This window comes from Gigantopelta aegis, chromosome 4, assembly GCF_016097555.1.
Source record: "Gigantopelta aegis isolate Gae_Host chromosome 4, Gae_host_genome, whole genome shotgun sequence".
Classification (NCBI taxonomy): domain Eukaryota; kingdom Metazoa; phylum Mollusca; class Gastropoda; order Neomphalida; family Peltospiridae; genus Gigantopelta; species Gigantopelta aegis.
Window position 1 is genome coordinate 941,628 of NC_054702.1, and position 21,344 is coordinate 962,971.

At 39.7% G+C, this 21,344-nt stretch overlaps 1 protein-coding gene across 1 annotated transcript; it reads left to right on the forward strand.

The window, feature by feature from the left end:
• The first annotated feature begins 527 nt into the window (after positions 1-527).
• Positions 528-6,403, forward strand: LOC121372441. Its single transcript, XM_041498746.1, has 3 exons — positions 528-813; positions 1,920-2,217; positions 3,249-6,403. Exons 1-3 carry the CDS (start codon positions 667-669, stop codon positions 3,344-3,346), a joined length of 543 nt encoding a protein of 180 aa, XP_041354680.1. The 5' UTR covers positions 528-666; the 3' UTR covers positions 3,347-6,403.
• Positions 6,404-21,344: the final 14,941 nt, after the last annotated feature.

Genomic DNA, 21,344 nt, shown 5'->3' on the forward strand with positions numbered 1-21,344 from the left:
ATCCTGCGACACAAGCACCTTAAGCGAGCACTCGACCGACTGACTGAATGAATAAATAAAAACCAATAATGATTAAATGAATGACGATAGACCCAGGCCTGCCCTAAGCCACCCCTCTAGATCTTCGCAACTTAGAAAAGGTCCAAAGTCCAGCCTCTACCACTTTGACCAGGCTAACAATAAGCAGACTGATTAAATGGCCAGTGCGGCTGCAGAGAAATCGCAGCAGCTTATCTCAGCTATTTAGTAACGAGCTAATCACGCAATGTGCGTTAAACTCTGATACGTCACCGAATCACCAATCGATTATCGCCCCGATTTATCAGCGCCCTGCTGCTGCCAGCTGCATTATGCCAGCCAACACAGAGCTGGGACAAAGGTGAAGGTCGCGAGCGATCGAGCTAGCACGTGGACACCACGTTCTGATGTAGCGGCATGTTCTGTCATAGGTTTCCACGTCTCTCTGCATGTCGCCGCACCATGAAGGTAAAGGTCATTCCGGAAATATAACGGGGGAACTTCACCCGCAGTCTTTCATGTGTCATTTGACAAGTCGCTTGACGTGAGGTGGTTCATACAGAACAACAGGGTGGCAGTGTTACCGTGTGTTTTAACATAGGATCGCAGGACGTTTATGTAGCCTAGACCTTGCATCTTGGTAAACGGATGGAGTCGCTAACGAGAACGCTGGCGGTTTGCGGAGTGAGGACAGATTTGAGTTTTCTCTTTTCTGAAGGCAGTCACTGCATTGAGTGTGTCAATCTGAGACTTGTGCCGGCAGATAGCGCGAGTACGCAATATACCACGGAGAAGGTAACAATCATTAATTAGTCGGGAACATTTCTTGTTGCGTCCGTACGTACATTCTTTAGAGAAAATCATTTTGACATATTTTGTTATTTAACAACTATTTATTATATTTATAATAAAAACAAATGTTATTTATTTTTAATTTTAGATTTGATTTTGTGATTTGCACTTTTATTCATAGATGAATGCCAGTTACTTTATAGAGGGTAGAAAATTGGATAGACCTTTGTTGTCGGTTTTACCCTTTTTGTATTTCGCTAGTTTATAAAATGCTATTACATGTATATATTTTTTGCTCCAGCTTTTGTTTACCAAACTCTTGGATATGTAACACACCAAGCATAAAGTAGAACGCGTGGGGCATTCGCCGTCTGCTCGATTGTGTAGTGTATAAAAATGTTTCATATCGTGCAAGCATGCCCCTGGCACATACAAACAAACATATATATATATATATATTATACTTTTTTCTGTGTGCAATTAGTCTTTTTGTCTGTGTGCAATTACTAAGTACGACTCTGTGCGTGGTTATACGGTATCCCTTCCATCGCACGTGAAGCGAGCGCTCTACCTCTAAGCCACATTCCTCCTTCCAGGTGTGTGCGGTAACTTAGTGATACATACATACTTCGCCTGAGGTGCGATGTGTCGGTTGGTCCTTTGCTTTCGATGGACTCGTTTCCCCGTCACATTTAGACTACCAACTGCCAGCACAAAGTTGGCCAACTTTCTGCTGTCACGACTTCTACTACTGTTAAGTTGCTAGCATGAGCGCTATTCCAATTCGATTCTCATCGTATATAACCCATTAGTTGTTAATCTGAGCGCAGACGTCGTAAGTTGAAAGTTGGGGAAATTACAACGCAACCGTCGTGTTGGCAAACTTCGTCATGACAGTTGGCAGTCTTAGTCTAGTATTGTCATCTGGAGAACAGAAATTTAATGTATTGCGATGTTTTGAAGAGTTGGCAAACAAGACCACCCTCGAGAACACGTCATCCGAACTGACACACATAAGTCGAAGGTGTCGTCTCATCCACAACCATAACACAATGTAATCGTCTTGTCTTATCTCATAGTCTATATTTTTCAATGTTCTTGTTTTTCAGAACCTTCCAGTTGTGGAATCGTTTCCCGTCTCGCCGTACACGAGCACCAACATCTACTGTAGCTACGGTCCTCGCTGTTCGACACCGAGGAAGAACCGACATACGATGCCCTGGTCGAGACCCTGCAGTCCGCACAACATGCATTCGTTAGACAAACATCTCCAGGAAGAATCCCCCAGGACCGACATGCCGGCAGTGAAAGGCATTTTGACTTTACTCTTTTGTATTGTGTACGCTGCTGTTCTCTTCATCGCCGCGGCCATTGGTTCTAGGCTGGTGACGTCATTTAGTACTTCCGGTAAGTCCTGCTTGTCTCCTGTGTTATATTTTACGGGGTGAACAGCGATTGGTTCTAAGCTGTTGACGTCATTTAGATATTGGTTGTCTCCTGCTGATTGTGTCCCACCTGCTACCGACTTGGTCCGGCTGCAGATGCTCTCTTGCATCTGACAGTACAGGCGGTCCCTCCTCTCCCCCCCCCCCCCCTCTACACCTTTCCTGTCATGACAGGCGTGCGCTACAACAGCTTGTTCTGAAGGTGCACGTAAAACCCTATAACCTGACCTGACCTGACCTGATTGTGTATGAGATGGATGTTAGTTGCTAGCCATAGTCGTTTGCGCTCGCTTGATGCGCTGTCGGTCTAGGATCGATCCCCGTGGGGCTATTTCGTGTTACAGTCGGGGAACGACTGGTATATCAAAGGTCGTGATTTGTGCTATCCTGTCTGTGGAATAATGCATATAAAAGACCCCTTGCTACTAATGAAAAGAATGTAGCGGGCTTCCTCTCTAAGACTATATGTCAGACTTACGATTGTTTGTTGTGTCGTTATAACAAACTTCTGACAGATCCTCCTCAACTGAAATGGCTCTTAAATATTAGTGTTTGTATATCCAGAGCGTTTGTCATTTTCTTCATGTTTGTAGTAACTAAACCGTCGTTTTTACTTAATAGATATTGTCTATACGAAATTATTGGCAAATAAAATGTAGTCTCAATCAATTTCCAGAAACATCCAGTCCATCAGAACACCGATATTCTAATAAAGAAGAAAATACATTTCATACATAATATTGGTGATTAAATATGCTTTGTTTGGTCGTAATCATGTTAGCAAATTCAGAACGGTCATTTTAATGAATAATGACTAGTTCCACATGCTCCCCTCCCCCCCCCCCCCCCCCTTCAATATCTACGTATTTATTTACAGTTACTTTTGTCATATCTTCTAACAGAAAGAAAGCGAAATTGACAGTACGATTCATTTTAATCAGATTGGTTGTGCTTTGTTGTTATTCTTATTTTCTGCATGTTTGTGTTTTTCAGTTAAATCAACGACAGGATATAAACTGGAATCGTGGGAATCGTCGGAATGTAAGAAACACCAGTATGTTAGACAAAGGACAGTTCGGTTTGGAAACTGAAACGATTAGATACCTTTTGTATGTTTGTAACACATTCGTATTGGTGCTATATGTAGATGGATGCATACTTGATATTCCGCCTCGTTCAAGGTGTACACGTTAACGGAGGACTACACGAAGTCTTTGTTTGGCATCATTTGCTGACTGCGCTATTGACCATTCCAAGTTTTGTAATAGGGCAGCTTATACTGGCGTGTATCGGCTCGATAGATATCAATACACTAGTAGCGATATCAATTAGCAGACTTTACAAATACGAGTTTTTTAGTTATCAGACTTTACAAATACGAGTTTTTTAGTTGTCGGACTTTACAAATACGAGTTTTTTAGTTATCAGACGACTTTACAAACACGAGTTTTTTTGTTGTCGGACTTTACAAATACGAGTTTCTGAGTTGCCAGACTTTACAAATACGAGTTTCTGAGTTACCAGACTTTGCAAATACGAGTTTCTGAGTTACCAGACTTTGCAAATGTGATTTAAAAAAAGACGAAATCGTCCAGTATGATGAAATAAACACTTGGCATGTTTTGATAATGCATTAGTTACAAATGTCATGAATATAATTCTCTATAGAAGGTTACAAGCGGCAGAAATAAACACTTGGTATGGTTTGATAATGCATTAGTTACACATGTCAATGACATGAATATAATACTCTATACAAGTTTACAAGCGGCACAACTGATAAACTCGAGTTATCTAAAGTTATGCTATTCTCCAAGAACTAGGACAGCTAGAGGCGAACACGAGATGAGTTGCACACAAATACATTCTGTCACGAGTTGTCGAACTTCACAAATGTGAATGTCTATAGAACTGTGAAACACGAAGAAAATTGCCAGAGAATTGTAAATAAAGTTAAACAAAACACTGATTCGTTGAAGAGTTATTCAACTTTACCTATGCAGTTCCAAAGAAGTACGAAACTGTGAGACAAACTTTTAATGCGTGTTTTTGAAGTCGACTGTGACAGGTTTGAAGTCTGTATGACGAATGCAAGATATACTCTGGGATTTCCAAACATCATTTGTCGAAACTGACCGTGTGATAATACCATTGATATGTGTATACTATTTATAAGTGCTGCTTTTCTGAACGACCCTGCAGTGTTGTTTGTAGAACTGTATTCACCAACTCGAGTTTGATTTGTTTATTTTATTTGTATCCGGGCATAAAATTTGATTTTTTTTTTAGACAAACGATATGTCGTTCGTGTGGTTTTAGTGGTTTTCTCCAGTGGTTCAGATAAAAATGAAAAGGTTAACCGGCAACGCTAATCAAATGAGAATCTAAGATGGGCGATTTTCGTAGCTTTTCTCCAAATTCTTATCATAAATACTAAATTATTATTATTATTTGGTATGCTGGGATTAACTTGAAAGCTGCCATTTACATTTCAGCACACTACCCTATCGGTTCTGTTACAGGGGAGTACTTGTTGGCGCCAAACAATAGTCTGAACGAAACGGGAATTTCCCGGAAGCTTTGAGCTTCCGGGTCTGAACGGAAAGACCCGAAGTTCTGCGAATCCTCAATGGATGCTGCAGCTCGGTGTTTCACCATGTTCTAATTTCCACTTCGTTATTTTAAAGTCCCTTATTGAACGTACTATTTTCTTCGCTGTGCCGACTTTGTAATTGACCGCGATGTCGAGTTCAAACAGATGCATTGTTTTTATCTCACACCTGCAATGCTAGGCCCGTTCTCTTATTATTTTATTCCAAACATAGTTATATTAGCCAAAACATGTCAGTTTACATTTTCTGACGAGCGATTATAGTTTTTGCACGAACCATCCGTCGTTCGTGTCGATAATGGTTTTGCATAACCGACAGACGAACGACAGAATCGTTCGTGCCAAATTTTATGCCCTGTTGTATACAGTATTATCTTGTATAAGATTATTACATTTTTATTTTATGGAAGACAAGTTAAGCTGTCATGTAGTAAACGTGGTTGCTTAACTTTTGTTTGCAAGTATTACTTGGTTGTAAAAACATTTTAGAAAATTGAAATGTCATTCACATTTTGTACACGTTTCCTTTTGGAGAGTGTTTTGTTTTGTTGAAGCAGTGTTTTTGTACATATTTAATTCTGTGTATGTTGGATTATTACGACGATATTACTCCTTACTTCACGTTATGTATTGCATTATTAATACCCATGGTGTGTGGTCTTCAGTTACGTGTACAGGGCAGATAGAACGCGATACTTGGGTGTGGTTTACGACTAGGTATAGAAGACTAATGGGTCATTGTTATTACGTCATCGAACACGAGCAGTTCAAGCAGATGTTGTGAGGTTTTAATAATTCACGGACGATAGGGGAATGTAGAGTTAAAAACGATTTCTTGTTAAAGGCTGTGAAGTGACCCACATTATGTTTAACTGAAAGTCACTGAAAACAAGTGTAGTTTTTATAAAACTGTTAAGTTATTAAACGGATACGGGACGAGAAAGGATAGGGGAGGGGAGGAGGAGGGGGTCAAGATGTAATGATAAGAAATTGGTTTGAATATAAACAAGGGACAGTATGGGAAAGATTCGGTTCGCTTCCTATATCCTCCCTTAATAGTGTTGTTAAAGGTTGTTCCTAAGCCATCAGTATGTGTGTATGTTTGCCGCGTCTGTGTGTTAGCGCGCGTCGGTGCGTGGTGTGTGTGTGAGAGTGCGTGGTGTGTGTGTGAGAGTGCGTGGTGTGTGTGTGAGAGTGAAAGGTTGAAAAGTCGTTGAACATCCTATACTGATCTCCATTTTAAACGCATCAGCCAGTTTTGTACTTACAACGCATAGTACATTCAACTGATTTTGTATGACTGTGTGTATTCTGGTAGGAAATAAATAAACTGAAATTGTAAAGGCCTACACGGGTTAGGATTATTGTGTGTTTTATAGCAGCCTCGCCCATGGGATTGCCATAGCAACAGAAAACTGGGTGATGCGTTTTCAATGGAGTTCAGTATATATTTGCATTTTTGTTACAAGTTGTTAATAAATCATTGAACACGTTGGTTTTTATTTGTGGCTGAGAAAAATAAATACGTAAAATTCTATGTTGTGTTTAAGTTATTATTATGATGTGATTAACATTAGTGGAATATATCAGCACAGTTGAGAGAGAGAGAGAGAGAGAGAGAGAGAGAGAGAGAGAGAGAGAGAGAGAGAGAGGGACAGAGAGAGAGAGGTGGACAGAGAGAGAGACAGAGAGAGGGACAGAGTGAGAGGGAGAGGGGACAGAGAGAGATAGAGAGAGGGGGCAGAGGGAGAGAGAGAGACAGACCGACAGACAGAGAGAGTGAGAGGGACAGAGAGAGAGTGAGTGAGAGAGAGAGGGACAGAGAGAGAGAGAGACTGTGAGAGCGAGCGAGAGAGAAGCGAGCGAGGGGGGGGGGGGAGAGATAGAGAGAAAGAGAGAAGAGAGAGGGAGAGAGAGTGAGTGAGTTTGTTTTGGTTAACGACACTACTAGAGTTATTAATCATCGGCTACTGTATGTCAAACATTAGGTCATTTTGACGTATAGTCTTAGAGAAGGAAACTAGCTACATGTTCCCATTAGTATCAAGAGATCTTTTATATTCACCAGCCCACAGACAGAATATCACATACCACAGGTAGTGGCGCACTGGTTGGAAATAGAAATACCCCAATGGGACCACCGACGGGGAGCGATCCTAGACCAACCGCGCATCAAGCGAACGCTTTACCATTGGGCCACGATTTAGAGATTGGTGATAGAGAGAGAGGAGGGGAGGAGGAGAGAAGATTCCCGTTGCCGCTACATTCGATACTAAAAAAAGTGGCAAGGGTTTATACGTAGGCTCTACTTTGATAGATCATTGCAACACATACCACGGCTTTTGGTATAACTATCACGGGACACTGGAATGGTCCGTTTTCGTACAGATTCACAACAGCTGGTTTATGATGTGAACACCCCCTTCCATTAAATGCAAAGAATGTCGCTACCCTAGCGGACAACGAATTGAGCGAACACTGACCGCCCGTCGAATACATCTTTGTTGAGTTGCCTTCCCTTCCACAGTCCGCTTCTCGTTATATCTCGATATGTTCACTGTAGCTGTAGTCTGCTGTAGCTCGATGGTAGAGTGTTCGCCCGAGGTGCGCTGGGTCGCAGGATCGATCGCCCTCAGGGTTTTCCCTCTATATCAACCAGTACCCCGCGAGTAATACATATAACAAATCGTTTTGTGCTTTACCGTTAGGTGGCGACAGCGCGTTCCTTCTGTCTGCCACAATGGCCAAATGACCATGAGTTGGACACCAAATGGCCATACTTTCAAATATGCTGAGTGTCGTTAAATGAACATTCATTTCGTTTCCCATCGACTGCAGCTAGCGATGACGGAGCCCACGTCGTGGTATGACGTCGTCGTGGTGTGACGTTGTAGACGCTGGTTACATATGGAGAGCAAATCAAATTCTCAAATTCGGGCAAAAAACAAAACAAAAAAAGATATTCGTGCAGAATGAGCTTGCTTGAATCTTTTTAGCCATGTATTTCCATCATTCAACCCATAAAATCAGTTGTAATCCATGTAGAAATGCGTAGTGATTCGTTTGTAACCCTATATAGCTGTTTGGTAGTAATGCAAATATGAATAAATGCTGTTTTCAAGATTAGGAAATTTTCGTTTAATTAGGGCAAAAATCAGCCTGCCCCCCTACAAAAATGGGAGCCCGTACGCCTATGAATGGACGAATGGTTATCAACACCTCAGCATGAAACACGTCGGCTGTTGGACTGCTATCTAAAGGCTGATCTTATCAACGGCCCTGTTATGTGCTCTCCTTTCAGTAGAGAGGTGCAGATAAAAGATCTGTTATTGCTAATGAACAAAATAAATGTCGGGTTTCCTCTGAAGACTATGTAAAAATTATCAAATAGTTGACATCCAATAGCCGACGATTAATTAATTAATGTGCTCTAGTGGTGTCGTTAAAATATAAAACTGTTTCACCTTCCGATTAGAAACAAACAGCACGTACCACAGATTCGATATACGAAGTAATTTATTTGTACCATAGATTCAGTATGAGTTATAGAACGCTAAAACAAGAAACACCCCAAGGGGCTCGTCAAGCAGGACCGATCCTGTGACAAATGACACTTGATCAAGCAACACCACCGAGAACCCCTTCCCCGCCCCCACTCCCAGAGAACTCTTGAATGTGTTTTAGTCAACATTTAAAAAACAGTTATCTCCCCTGAACTAACGAAGACTGACTGGCACGAACTCGCTATGTTATGCCGGTAAACGTTCAAAACTGCCAACACTACTTTCCAGTAATCTGTAAAAATACTTGTTCGAATTTTAAAGTGACGTAGAAAGGTTGGACGTGTACGTATTCGACCAAAAGGACAGATTTTAGTTCTGGCTGTCTGTGTAACGTGCGTGCTATTCTGCTAATTTAACTTACTGAAGCTGGTCCGCATGGACGATATCTGAAGCAGCGGCGGCGGTGGTGGTGGTGGTGGTGGTGGTGGTGGTGGGGGGGGATACCTAATCTCTAATGCGGGGTACACTCTTTAGTGTGGAATGAATGAATGAATGAATGAATGAATGTTTAACGACACCCCAGCACGAAAAATACATCGGTTATTGGGTGTCACACTATGGTAAAAGCAAAACAAATTCATCACAGATAGAGACTGACTTTTACTCAAAATTTTAATTTGTGCTGTATTGGCCATTCTCAAAGAGAATGTTACACCCCTGCACCACGGTGAGGTTAGAGCAAGTGTGGAGACAAAAGCCTGATTTTTATCTTTATTTATCAGAGTAGGACAACACTCGTACATTTTCGTCATCAAGTGGAAGGCCGCGTGACCCTTATTGCGTTTGGTGGCACTAATACGCTTCCGTAGTCACGGACTTGTTTTCTTTTTGTTTGTTTTAGTTTTTAATTTTTAAAATACTTTTTTGGGGGTGTAGGAACTTACCAACACTTCATATCAAATCTCACATACACTCTTCACCCCACTCCATAAATTCAATGTAAAAGATCGCCGTCGGCCTCACCCAATCTTGTTAGTTTCATTATTACATACCCATTACATCTTACTATATAAATACAGTCCTGAATACAAAAATTAAATACACTTTTCCGTATTCAACTCAACTGCCGGAACTATACCGTATTCAACGCTACTATTTATAGCACATGGTTACCGGGAATGCCCTTCGCGATATGTAAACAAAGTTGGTGCTTGGTTTGAATTGCCTAGTAAAGCAGTTAACTGTTAAGCATGTTTAAAATGCTATTTTGTGGAAAATTTGAACTGAAAAGAGACGAAAACGGTGACAAATATGTACAATTTCATGGGCGGATCCAAGGGGGGGGGACCAGGGGGACGCGTCCCCCCCAAAAATTGTTCAAGTGCCCTCAAAATGTCCAAGTGGCAAGTGTGGGAACTATTTTCACGTGCCCCTATCCAAAACGGTTCAGGCACGTCCACCATGGATCCGCGTTCTGGCTTCGTCAGCCCACGGTTCCATGGCGGAGTGTCCAAGTGCCCTTTTTGTTTGTAGAATTTTTTTTTTTTTTAAGTAAAAAATAATTATATTGTAGATAAATGAAATCAAGATTTTCGTGTACATGCGCAAGCTTGCAGATATGTGTCTGTGTTATTGAGTCTCAATGGGGCCCCATTGAGGTTCTAACGCGAGTGACGCCAATTTACTTCATTATTGCTAGTATATTATGACGTAGAACTGTAGGAATTCATATTAATTGTAAATATCAAAACTTGTAGTAAGGTGCCCTTTTGACGAGTCAATGTGCCCTTCTTTTTTGGTCCCCCCCTAAAAATATTTCCTGGATCCGCCCATGAATTTAATGAGCGCGATACCAAAACTTGAGACGGGAACACTACTAACCAACGAGCTTTTAATGCACGATTAAGGTCGACGACAGTCACTTTTTGGACCCTTGTTTTGGCTTCGTACACAATACATGAATCATATCCAACGTTAATTTTTTTCATATGATATATTTGACAAAAGGCACTTTTTTATTTTTTAAAACTTAAACTTAATATTTTTTGTAGAATTATAAACAATTAAAATATACCGACCTGTGAACAGCGTTGTTTGCTTGTTGTAGAAATTTAACAGGGGTCAAGGTTAGTAGACCAGTTTTTATTTTAATGTGGCGAAGCATTGGAATAATATAGCTAATTTTGAATTTGAATGACATCAGAATTCCGATGACGTCACTTTGTACCTCCTTACAATAACCATAAATTGGGTACATGACGTTTCCGTTTTAAGAATGTTGGAAAAATTTTTTTTGGAACATTACTGAAGCACCTGAATGTGTTTGAAGAAAATTCTGTGATTAAAAAATTGTACCTTTTACGAAATATGGATTTCAAGTGAAATTACGGTAAGATATGCTATATTTATTGTGTACAAAGCCAAAACAAGGGCGCGAAAAGTGACTGTCGTCGACCTTAAAGTTATAACTTTAGTTTCCCCGTGAACTCAGATGCTTTTGCAAGCTACACGTTTTTAACTGCAAAAACACTTGTTATTCTCTTATTGGTTGGATTTTTGGTCAACAAAGTGTTATTGTCAGTTGTGATTTGTGAATTCATCATTATTAGCATAACCAGTGGCGTAACGGGAACATTTGTTTCTTGGGGGCGTTTTGTTAAAATATGGAATTATGCATTAGTTTTACCCATTTTTCACCCAATGTGAAAATAAACATATATTTATGCATGTACCTTACAGCTTTCTTTAAATTAAAAAAAGAAACCCGATGGAAATTTATGGGGAAGTACGTCTACACCACTCCCCTGAAAACGTCACTGAGAAGTAGCGGAAGTACAACGAACTATTTCTCAATGCGGCGGTACGTAGTCGTGTACCGGCTAGTTATGCAAATCAACATCCGGTCTTGAAATGCAAAATTTATTTATTTTTTATAATTTGCGTGATTTAAAGGAGGGTAATAAATAAAATACCACACTCGTTTTCGCTAGATATAATTTTTACGAAACTCGTGAAGTTCCCAAACGTATCTGACCTCACTTTCGTTCGGTCAGATACGTTTGGGAAGTTCACTCGTTTCGTAAAAATGTTATCTAGCGAAAACTCGTATAGTATTGTATATGTACGCAATGTATTCATTTGAGTACAAAATGTTTCTGTTTATACGCAATTTAGCTATTTCAGTACACTTTTTTATTTCAACAATCGCACTAAATTCTCAACGTTACGTATTAACGCTCCACTTATGGGGAATCCCCAACGTCATTCAAAGCTTGGGTTTCATGAAGCTATAATTCCAATCTCTAAAAATTCCTTTATTATAAACCCTTGGATTGGTAAAATTCGTATCACGTGATGATAAAAACTGGCATTCATAGCACCATGAATCTCAGTTTAGCACTATTTTTGGCTATATAGCCGGAACTACTTTATGAATTATGTCAACAAAGGAATCCCGAAGAATTTCCTTGAGATTCTATTTTTAGACATCAAACAGTAATCGTCTGCTGTCAAACTTCTAAACATCTTCACATATAAATTATACCATACAAAATAGGTCGCTGCAGACATTTTTATTAAAGGTTAAAAGTTATTGAATTTACTTACGTTATATGTTTATAGTGAATTAAAAATCCCACAGCTAAAAATCTATTTTGCCGATCCAAAAAAAGATTATAATTCCAATGGAATTTGGTATTTTACAAAAGCAATTTCAAAAACAAAATTCAGTCAGTTCATGCCAACCATTAGCAGTAACGCGCATTCAACAGCATTGTCCTTAATGGTTCTATTAAATATCTTTAACAAAATCTGGATTTCGGGTGACTTTCCTTCTGATTGGAGAAAAGCCATTGTCATTCCTATTCCTAAGCCTGGTAAGGATCCAACAAATCCTACCAGTTATCGCCCTATTGCTTTGACAAGTTGCATTTGTAAAACCATGGAAAGAATGATCAACCGTAGACTTGTCTGGTATCTCGAGTCCCACAAATTGCTTACTAACGTGCAATGTGGGTTCAGGCCTAGACGTAGCACGGTCGATCATCTTGTTAGATTTGAAACGTTTTGTAGGGATGCTTTTGTCCATAACCAGCATTTGGTATCGGTCTTTTTTTACCTCGAGAAAGCTTATGATACCACGTGGAAGTATGGGGGTTTGAAAGACCTCCATGGCATGGGCCTAAGAGGCCGTATGCCTGGCTTTATCTCAAATTTCTTACAGAATAGGTCTTTCAAGGTACGAGTGGGATCTACGTTATCCGATTCTCACTCCCAAGAGATGGGTGTGCCTCAAGGTAGCATCCTGTCAGTAACTTTATTTTCCGTGAAAATTAACAGCATCATCCAGTGTTTAAAACCTGGCGTTGATAGCTCGTTATATGTCAACGATTTTCAGAGTTGCTACAGGTCGTCCAGTATGAGTATCATTGAACGTCAGTTGCAGCTTTGTTTGAATAAACTTCAACAATGGGCAACTGACAATGGATTTCGATTCTCAAAGTCAAAAACAGTCTGTATGCATATCTGCCAGAAAAGAGGTCACCATTTAGATCCACAGCTGTTTCTGGACAAAACTCCGGTTCCAGTTGTGGAGGAGACCAAATTTCTGGGGGTTATTTTTGACAGGAGGCTATCTTTTGTTCCTCATTTACAGTATGTGAAAAAGAAGGGCTTAAAGGCCCTCAATATCTTAAAGGTTATTGGTAAGACTGAATGGGGAGCAGATCGAAAGGTTATGCTCCGACTTTATAGATCTTTAGTTCGGTCTAAACTTGATTATGGGTGCATTGTGTATGGGTCAGCACGTAAGTCTTACTTGCAAATGCTAGATCCTATACACAACCAGGGACTTAGGCTTTGTCTTGGTGCTTTCAAAACATCTCCTGTGGAGAGCTTGTACGTCGATGCACACGAACCTAGTTTGGGTGCTAGACGTGCAAAGCTTTCTCTGCAGTATGCTACAAAGATTAAATCAATGCCAAAACATCCTGCACACAATGCGGTGTTTAATAATAAATATATGAAGTTATTTGATGCGAAACCGAATGCGATTCGAAAATTTGGTCTTCGCATTAAGCAGTTTTTATCAGTTTCCAACATTGACATTTTGGAAACGCCTTCATATTTTATTTTGCCACCTTGGTGTATCAAACCACCAAAAATTGTATTCGATCTTGTGCATCTAAAAAAAGATCGCACAGATGCAGTTATTTATAAACAACATTTCATGGAAATCCAAGAGCGGTACTGTGATTACATTCCTGTTTACACAGACGGATCACGGGATGGGAATTCTGTGGCTTGTGCTACAGTGTTTCCATCAGACACAATAATTTCCATGAGATTGCCCGATTCAGCATCAATCTTTACTGCTGAAATTTGGGCAATCATTAAAGACCTGGAACAGATTAAGGATTCATATGCATCCAAGTATATTATTTTTACAGACTCACTTTCGTGTCTTCAAGCTCTACAGTACATGAAATTGGAGCACCCATTAGTTGGGATGGTGATACGAAAGTGTGTCTTTTTATCAATTGCCAATAAAGATGTTATACTGTGTTGGGTACCTAGCCATGTTGGCATTAGGGGTAACGAAAAGGCAGATGTTGCTGCCAAGTCTGCTTTGAACTTGCCCCGTGTCCATGTTGGTGTCCCCTACAGTGATTTTAAATTTCATATTAACCAATATATCTTTTCGACTTGACAAGATGATTGGGACGGTGCGGTTGCGAATAAGCTTCATTCTGTCAAGGCAGTCCTGGGAGAGTGGCAGTCATCCTACAGGCGATGCAGGAAGGATGAAGTAGTCTTATGCCGTGCCCGCATCGGCCATACATATTTGACGCATTCATTTATTTTAAAGAAGGACCCTCCTCCTCAGTGTGAACATTGTCAGTGTACACTGACTGTGCGGCACATTTTGGTGGAGTGTGATCATCTCAAGCCGACAAGAAATGATATATTTGGCAACAGAATGTTTTGGAATCGTTTAAATTCCATTCAATGTTAATTGTAAAGTTTTTAAAACACTTTGACTTCTATACAAAATTTTAAGATATACTTAACTTGATTTTATATATTGTATTATACTCTCCCCCCCCCCCCCCCCAGCTCCTTACACTGGTTTTACATGAGTCTATATAAATATGTTCATATACTTACCATTTGTGACACCCAATAGCCGATATGTATTTTTGTGCTGTTAAACAAACATTCAATCAATCAATCAACAGCATTGTAGTATGACGTACACAACACATAGTTTCTAAGTTTGCGCGCCACTGCGATCCAATCTTTAAACGAGTCGGGTTTTGAAACTAGGCATATCATGTACATGTCGGGACACAGGAACGAAGCTTCAATTCGAAGCTACAACAGAGAATGTTCCACTTTCCAAAAACGAAACATGAGCATGGCACTGTCAAATCTCACGAATACTTGTGTCGCACCACTTGAAGTCACACATGCCAAAACCATCCTGTGTTGTCACTTCCACAATTACAAGGCCAGTAAACACAGAAACTCGCGACACACCTGTTTCATCCATTTCCGGAAACATTAAAACCACTTTCTCCATGTCAAATCTATCAACACATGGAATTATCACGCACTCAAAATTTTATAACTGTAATTTCAACGTCGTAATTGGTAAATCTGGACAGTAATAAAAAAAACGGCGCCCATCCACAGTTCGTAGTTAAATATTCATACACCAACCGCTTCACATATAAATTATAGCATACAAAATAGGTCGCTTCAGACATTTTTATTACAGGTTAAAAGTTATTAAAATTACTTACGTTATATGTTTCTAGTGAATTCAAAATGTTTTTAGTTGGTATTGACATTTAATGCAAAAAATTAATATGAATTGTATTAATGATTGTAACATTGTCATTCTCTCATTCGGCTATTGACGGGAAAAGCCGAACCACCATAGGGATTCCGCTAATGTTAAGTATGAATTTCGTGTTAATAAAATAGTAAATAGTTGGAAAATAGAGTTCACTTTTTATTTTAAAGAGATTTACATTAATGACATGGTTATGTGTTACGCTACGCCATTCATACAGTGTGTAAAGCGGTTTTGCGTTTCATACTAGCATGAAACTCAAAAAAGTTACATTAATGACATGGTTATGTGTTACGCTACGCCATTCATACAGTGTGTAAAGCGGTTTTGCGTTTCATACTAGCATGAAACTCAAAAAATTTCACGTTCAATTCTTAAATGACAGTCGTAATGACGTCATACGAATTTGACCAATCCAAGCGTTTGTAAGAAAATAACTTTTACAGATTGGAATTATTAGTGACTGAATGGCACGATTTTGAGTGGTTTCGCTATTTTCTTGAGTACACATTTCAAAAGTCTAGTTACGCCCCTGAACGCACAAACATCCGCAAACCAACCTACACGTACTTTTTGTACATAAAAAAATTACTGTAAAAGTTTAAGAAATATATAAATTGTGTGACGATTTTATTGAATACTATTTGGACAGTAATCTCTGTGAACGATTAACGCAAACAACACTCATATTTGGTGTCGTGTTGGGGCGGGACGTGGTGCAGTGGTAAAGCGCTCGCTTAATGTGCGGTCGGTTTGGGATCGATCCCCGTCGGTGGGACCATTGGGCTATTTATCGTTCCAGCCAGTGCGCCATTACTTGTATATCAAAGGTCGTGGTATGTGCTATCCTGTCTGTGAGATAGTGCATATAAAATATCCATTGCTACTAATGGAAAAATGTAGCGGGTTTCCTCTGTATAATTATAAGTCAAATTTATCGAATGTTTGACATCCAATAGCCAATGATTCATAAATCAGTATGCTCTAGTGGTGTCGTTGAACAAAACAAACTTCTTTTTGTTTTGGTGTCCTGTTGTAAGACTGTCCGGTCAGTCATTTACAAAACCAGTTTATTTCTTAAACTGCAATCTCGCCTAACCATCTTCGTTTCCTAGTGCAAAATACAAATGTAACTATCTTTTATTAAATATGTTCCTTTTCGGCTGTCGCAATGTAATATTATTACGTAACATAATACATTTCTTTTTGGTGAGCTAGATTTACCTGTTGTAAATGCTTAAATGATAACAAATATACTTGGGATAGCAGTTTAATCATGACTTGGGTGTCTAAGTAGTGTCAGCAGTTGATTTTTTTTTATAATATCAGATGGTTTATAACACGTTCCACAACCGTGACATTCTGCACAAAAACCTTGAATCTTGCAAATTTTACTATTTGACAAGGAAATAAAGTGGTTACTGAGATAAAACCAGCATAAGGAAAATATTTACTAAACAAATTAGTCTAGCTAACTTATAGTAGCTTCTGTACTTGTAAAAGTCTTAGCTGGCTGAAATATTAGTTAGCAAAGAACATCAATACGTTTTATATATAATATTTATATATACTGAGCAGGAAGAGGCGGCGGTTAACAATTTCCCTTAATTTTTTTGAAAATTAGGGGATAACCCTACTGTGTTTTCCAATTTGCGGACGTAGGCCTATATCGGTGGTTTTACTGTCGCAAATTTAGTTTTATTGGCGACACGTTAGCGGAGCCAATAAAACGGTAAATTTGCGACTGTAAATTTGCAAGTCGGAAAACAGTTGGGATATCCCTATTCTGTTTGCTGTTTGATTTTGAATAGAAAATTATCATATTTTTAGTAAGAATAAGCAATAAACGTCACCAGCTGGTGACGTCATTAGGCGGCCCATTACCAGACGATGGGTGGTCGGACAGTTAGCGGCTCGAACATAGATGTGTAATTTGAAATATTTAATCAGCTCTCGTGATTAGATAACGACTAATAAAGAATAATATGTTCATTTTTGACATAAAAACTTCTCAGTATTTAACGACTTCTGTTCGTAATATGAACGCTACAGAAATTGTCTTTATGACGTCATTACAAAACAACCCTGTTCTCTGCTTAACCTATGACGTATTTCTGCCCGAAAATTTGCGACCGGTATATCGGTGATTTTACCACCTGAAATTTTTAGTAGATATCCAATCAGATTCGTTCTAACAAATATGTTGAATTAGAATAGTATTTTAAAAGTTTAAACACAAACATTTTCAGTTTATCCTGAAGAAACAACATTCGATTACACAGGAATTATACCAGAAAACTACATCTCTAACTAAGCAGCGCATTTACTTCTGACATCGACACATCCAGCCAACGTTTCCATATATGTCCCATTCGTTAGAAGCGGCGCCATTGAAGAGTTCGTGTTAGCGAGCAACGAGACGAAAAAGTTACGGCTGGACGCGACTCTACGGATGCCCATCGAGTCTCTGGTGTCTCGGAATGCGTTCCTCGTCAAATCAACAGGCGCCATCACCGTCGTCCTCCTGGACAAAAAGTCTTACAACCGTGACGCCATACAGTTCAAGAGTCTCGGCAAAGCGTACACAGCTTTCTCCTTCTTGGATGGACTTCCGGGCTCGTTTGTGGCCATCGCCATTCCGTTCGAAGTCACTGAGATAAGAGTGAGGCTTCCCTCCGGAGTGAAGCCCATTACAGTCTCAGTGAATGGACAGAAAGTTGTCATTGACCCCGAAATAAACCTGACCCTGAACGCCTTCCAGATCACAAGTCCAGATGACCTGACCGGCACGACGGTCAAGTCGGACAAGAGAGTGGCCATGTTCGCCGGACATCGGAGGACCGACCGACAACAGTGGGGCCTGCTTGGACCACTGCTTGGCCCAGATATATACGACCTCGGATCTTGGTTCAAAATACATAGCCTTCGGCTATAGGAAGACAGGTAGAGAGGACACGATTCGAATCACTTCTGTGTACGACAAAACCTCGGTGATGGTGAACAACGAAACGGCACTATATCTGGCCAACAGCAGCCTTTTCGAGGACGTCTATCTACCAGGCAACGCGTTCTACTACATCGACGCTGACAAACCGGTCCAGGCCGGTTGTATCGGCGCCAGTATCAACCCTGACCCCAGCATGTGGCTCTACACGCCGCTGCCGTTCCGATGTTCGTCATACGTGTTCACCGTGCCCTCCGTGCCTGGCTACACCAGCGCCATGAAGAATGATCTTGTCCTGATAGTGGACAGCGCCGCTACAGGAGACATCTTCCTGAACGGAGAACGAGTCTCCCCGAACTGGATGAATGTAACCGGTTCCTCGGTACAGCGGCAGTTACATACCGGTTTCCGGGGTCGACACCACATTCCACTTGACGCACGGGCCGCACGGGCCATTCGCTGCTTACGTGTTGTCGTCATGCCATGTGTCAGCTACGCCTTCCGATTAGTAACATGTGACAATAGGGTAAGCATTCTTAATTTCATATCAATAAAAATGAAATATTTATAGTCCGTCCCACAGAGAACGCTTTTTTCATACTATGAAATTTACTGCTACTGCTACTTATTTATTTACTGAGCCGATTGTTTCCGAAATTGTACACACAAATAGTCTGGGGTTTTTTGTTATTTTAAAAAAAAAAACTTTTGCGTTTCTTTTTACGTCAAACCAAACTGAAATTAAGTACCCCCCCCCAAAAAAAAACAACAACCCAACAACACAAAAAACAAACAAACAACAACAACAAAAAAACAAACAACAACCCCTGTTTCTAGGAGGATGGGACGAACTGTAGTATAATTGTGTGCATGTACTTTCATCAGATCTTTCTTTGCTTGTCTGTATTTAAAACAAATAAATTTGAAACATCACAAACACTTAATGAAGTTACTAAGTACATGCATGTTGATGAAATGAACGGTGTGATCAGGAAACAAATAGGGTTGGTGATATGCTACAACTCTTGGATACACCGGGACGGATCTTTGACAGTCCTAGCTTTTAAAACGTATCTCCGTGCTAATTGTAATATAAACCTGCCCGTGTTGCATCTGGTAGACTGGTAAAAACATGCTATACGAATTTACTGCACATAGTGGTATCACACCAATGACAGGCGTGGTAGTATTTAATGTGCTATTTAATGTTATGCACTTTGAACTTTGACCCCATGACACACTCATTGGTGTACGACTACCTAAAGACATCTGATTGGTTGCTCAATAGTGATGACCTAGACATCAAAGCTACACAATCCGAAGGTATTTACACTACGGAAACTGGCTGCTCTTTGACGTACAAATTAATTGTGCAAGCGCACGTTTATTAGGAAAACAACTTAAACATGCATCTCGTATATGTTTTATCAATAAATAGTGTTGTGTCAACACAGATCTGATCAGCACAAGTTACACATGCAGCTCGTATATGTTTTATCAATAAACAGAGTGTTGTGTCAACACAGATCTGATCAACACAAGTTACACATACATCTCGTATGTTTTATCAATAAACAGAGTGTTGTGTCAACACAGATCTGATCAACACAAGTTACACATGCATCTCGTATATGTTTTATCAATAAACAGAGTGTTGTGTCAATACAGATCTGATCAACACAAGTTACACATGCATCTCGTATGTTTTATCAATAAACAGAGTGTTGTGTCAACACAGATCTGATCAGCACAAGTTAAACATGCAGCTCGTATATGTTTGATCAATAAACAGAGTGTTGTGTCAACACAGATCTGATCAACACAAGTTACACATGCATCTCGTATATGTTTTATCAATAAACAGAGTGTTGTGTCAACAGAGATCTGATCAGCACAAGTTAAACATGCAGCTCGTATATGTTTGATCAATAAACAGAGTGTTGTGTCAACACAGATCTGATCAACACAAGATACACATGCATCTCGTATATGTTTTATCAATAAACAGAGTGTTGTATCAACACAGATCTGATCAGCACAAGTTAAACATGCAGCTCGTATATGTTTGATCAATAAACAGAGTGTTGTGTCAACACAGATCTGCACAACACAAGTTACACATGCAGCTCGTATATGTTTTATCAATAAACATAGTGTTGTGTCAACACAGATCTGCACAACACAAGTTACACATGCATCTCGTATATGTTATCAATAAACAGAGTGTTGTGTCAACACAGATCTGATCAACACAAGTTACACATGCAGCTCGTATATGTTTTATCAATAAACAGAGTGTTGTGTCAACAGAGATCTGATCAGCACAAGTTAAACATGCAGCTCGTATATGTTTGATCAATAAACAGAGTGTTGTGTCAACACAGATCTGATCAACACAAGTTACACATTCAACAGAGATCTGATCAACACAAGTTACACATGCATCTCGTATATGTTTTATCAATAAACAGAGTGTTGTGTCAACACAGATCTGATCAACACAAGTTACACATGCATCTCGTATATGTTTTATCAATAAACAGAGTGTTGTGTCAACACAGATCTGAACAATACAAGTTACACATGCATCTCGTATATGTTTTATCAATAAACAGAGTGTTGTGTCAACACAGATCTGATCAGCACAAGTTACACATGCATCTCGTATATGTTTTATCAATAAACAGAGTTTTGCGTCAACACAGATCTGCACAACACAAGTTACACATGCAGCTCGTATATGTTTATCAATAAACAGAGTGTTGTGTCAACACAGATCTGCACAACACAAGCTACACATGCAGCTCGTATATGTTTTATCAATAAACAGAGTGTTGTGTCAACACAGATCTGCACAACACAAGTTACACATGCAGCTCGTATATGTTTTATCAATAAACATAGTGTTGTGTCAACACAGATCTGCACAACACAAGTTACACATGCATCTCGTATATGTTATCAATAAACAGAGTGTTGTGTCAACACAGATCTGATCAACACAAGTTACACATGCAGCTCGTATATGTTATCAATAAACAGAGTGTTGTGTCAACACAGATCTGATCAGCACAAGTTACACATGCAGCTCGTATATGTTTTATCAATAAACATAGTGTTGTGTCAACACAGATCTGCACAACACAAGTTACACATGCATCTCGTATATGTTATC

Excerpts from the sequence above, each read along its gene's own strand:
- LOC121372441 (XM_041498746.1), top strand. The coding sequence starts at position 667 with ATGGAGTCGCTAACGAGAACGCTGGCGGTTTGCGGAGTGAGGACAGAT. Across the intron at positions 814-1,919 it reads CGCAATATACCACGGAGAAG|AACCTTCCAGTTGTGGAATC; the intron begins GTAACAATCATT and ends CTTGTTTTTCAG. Across the intron at positions 2,218-3,248 it reads GACGTCATTTAGTACTTCCG|TTAAATCAACGACAGGATAT; the intron begins GTAAGTCCTGCT and ends TGTGTTTTTCAG.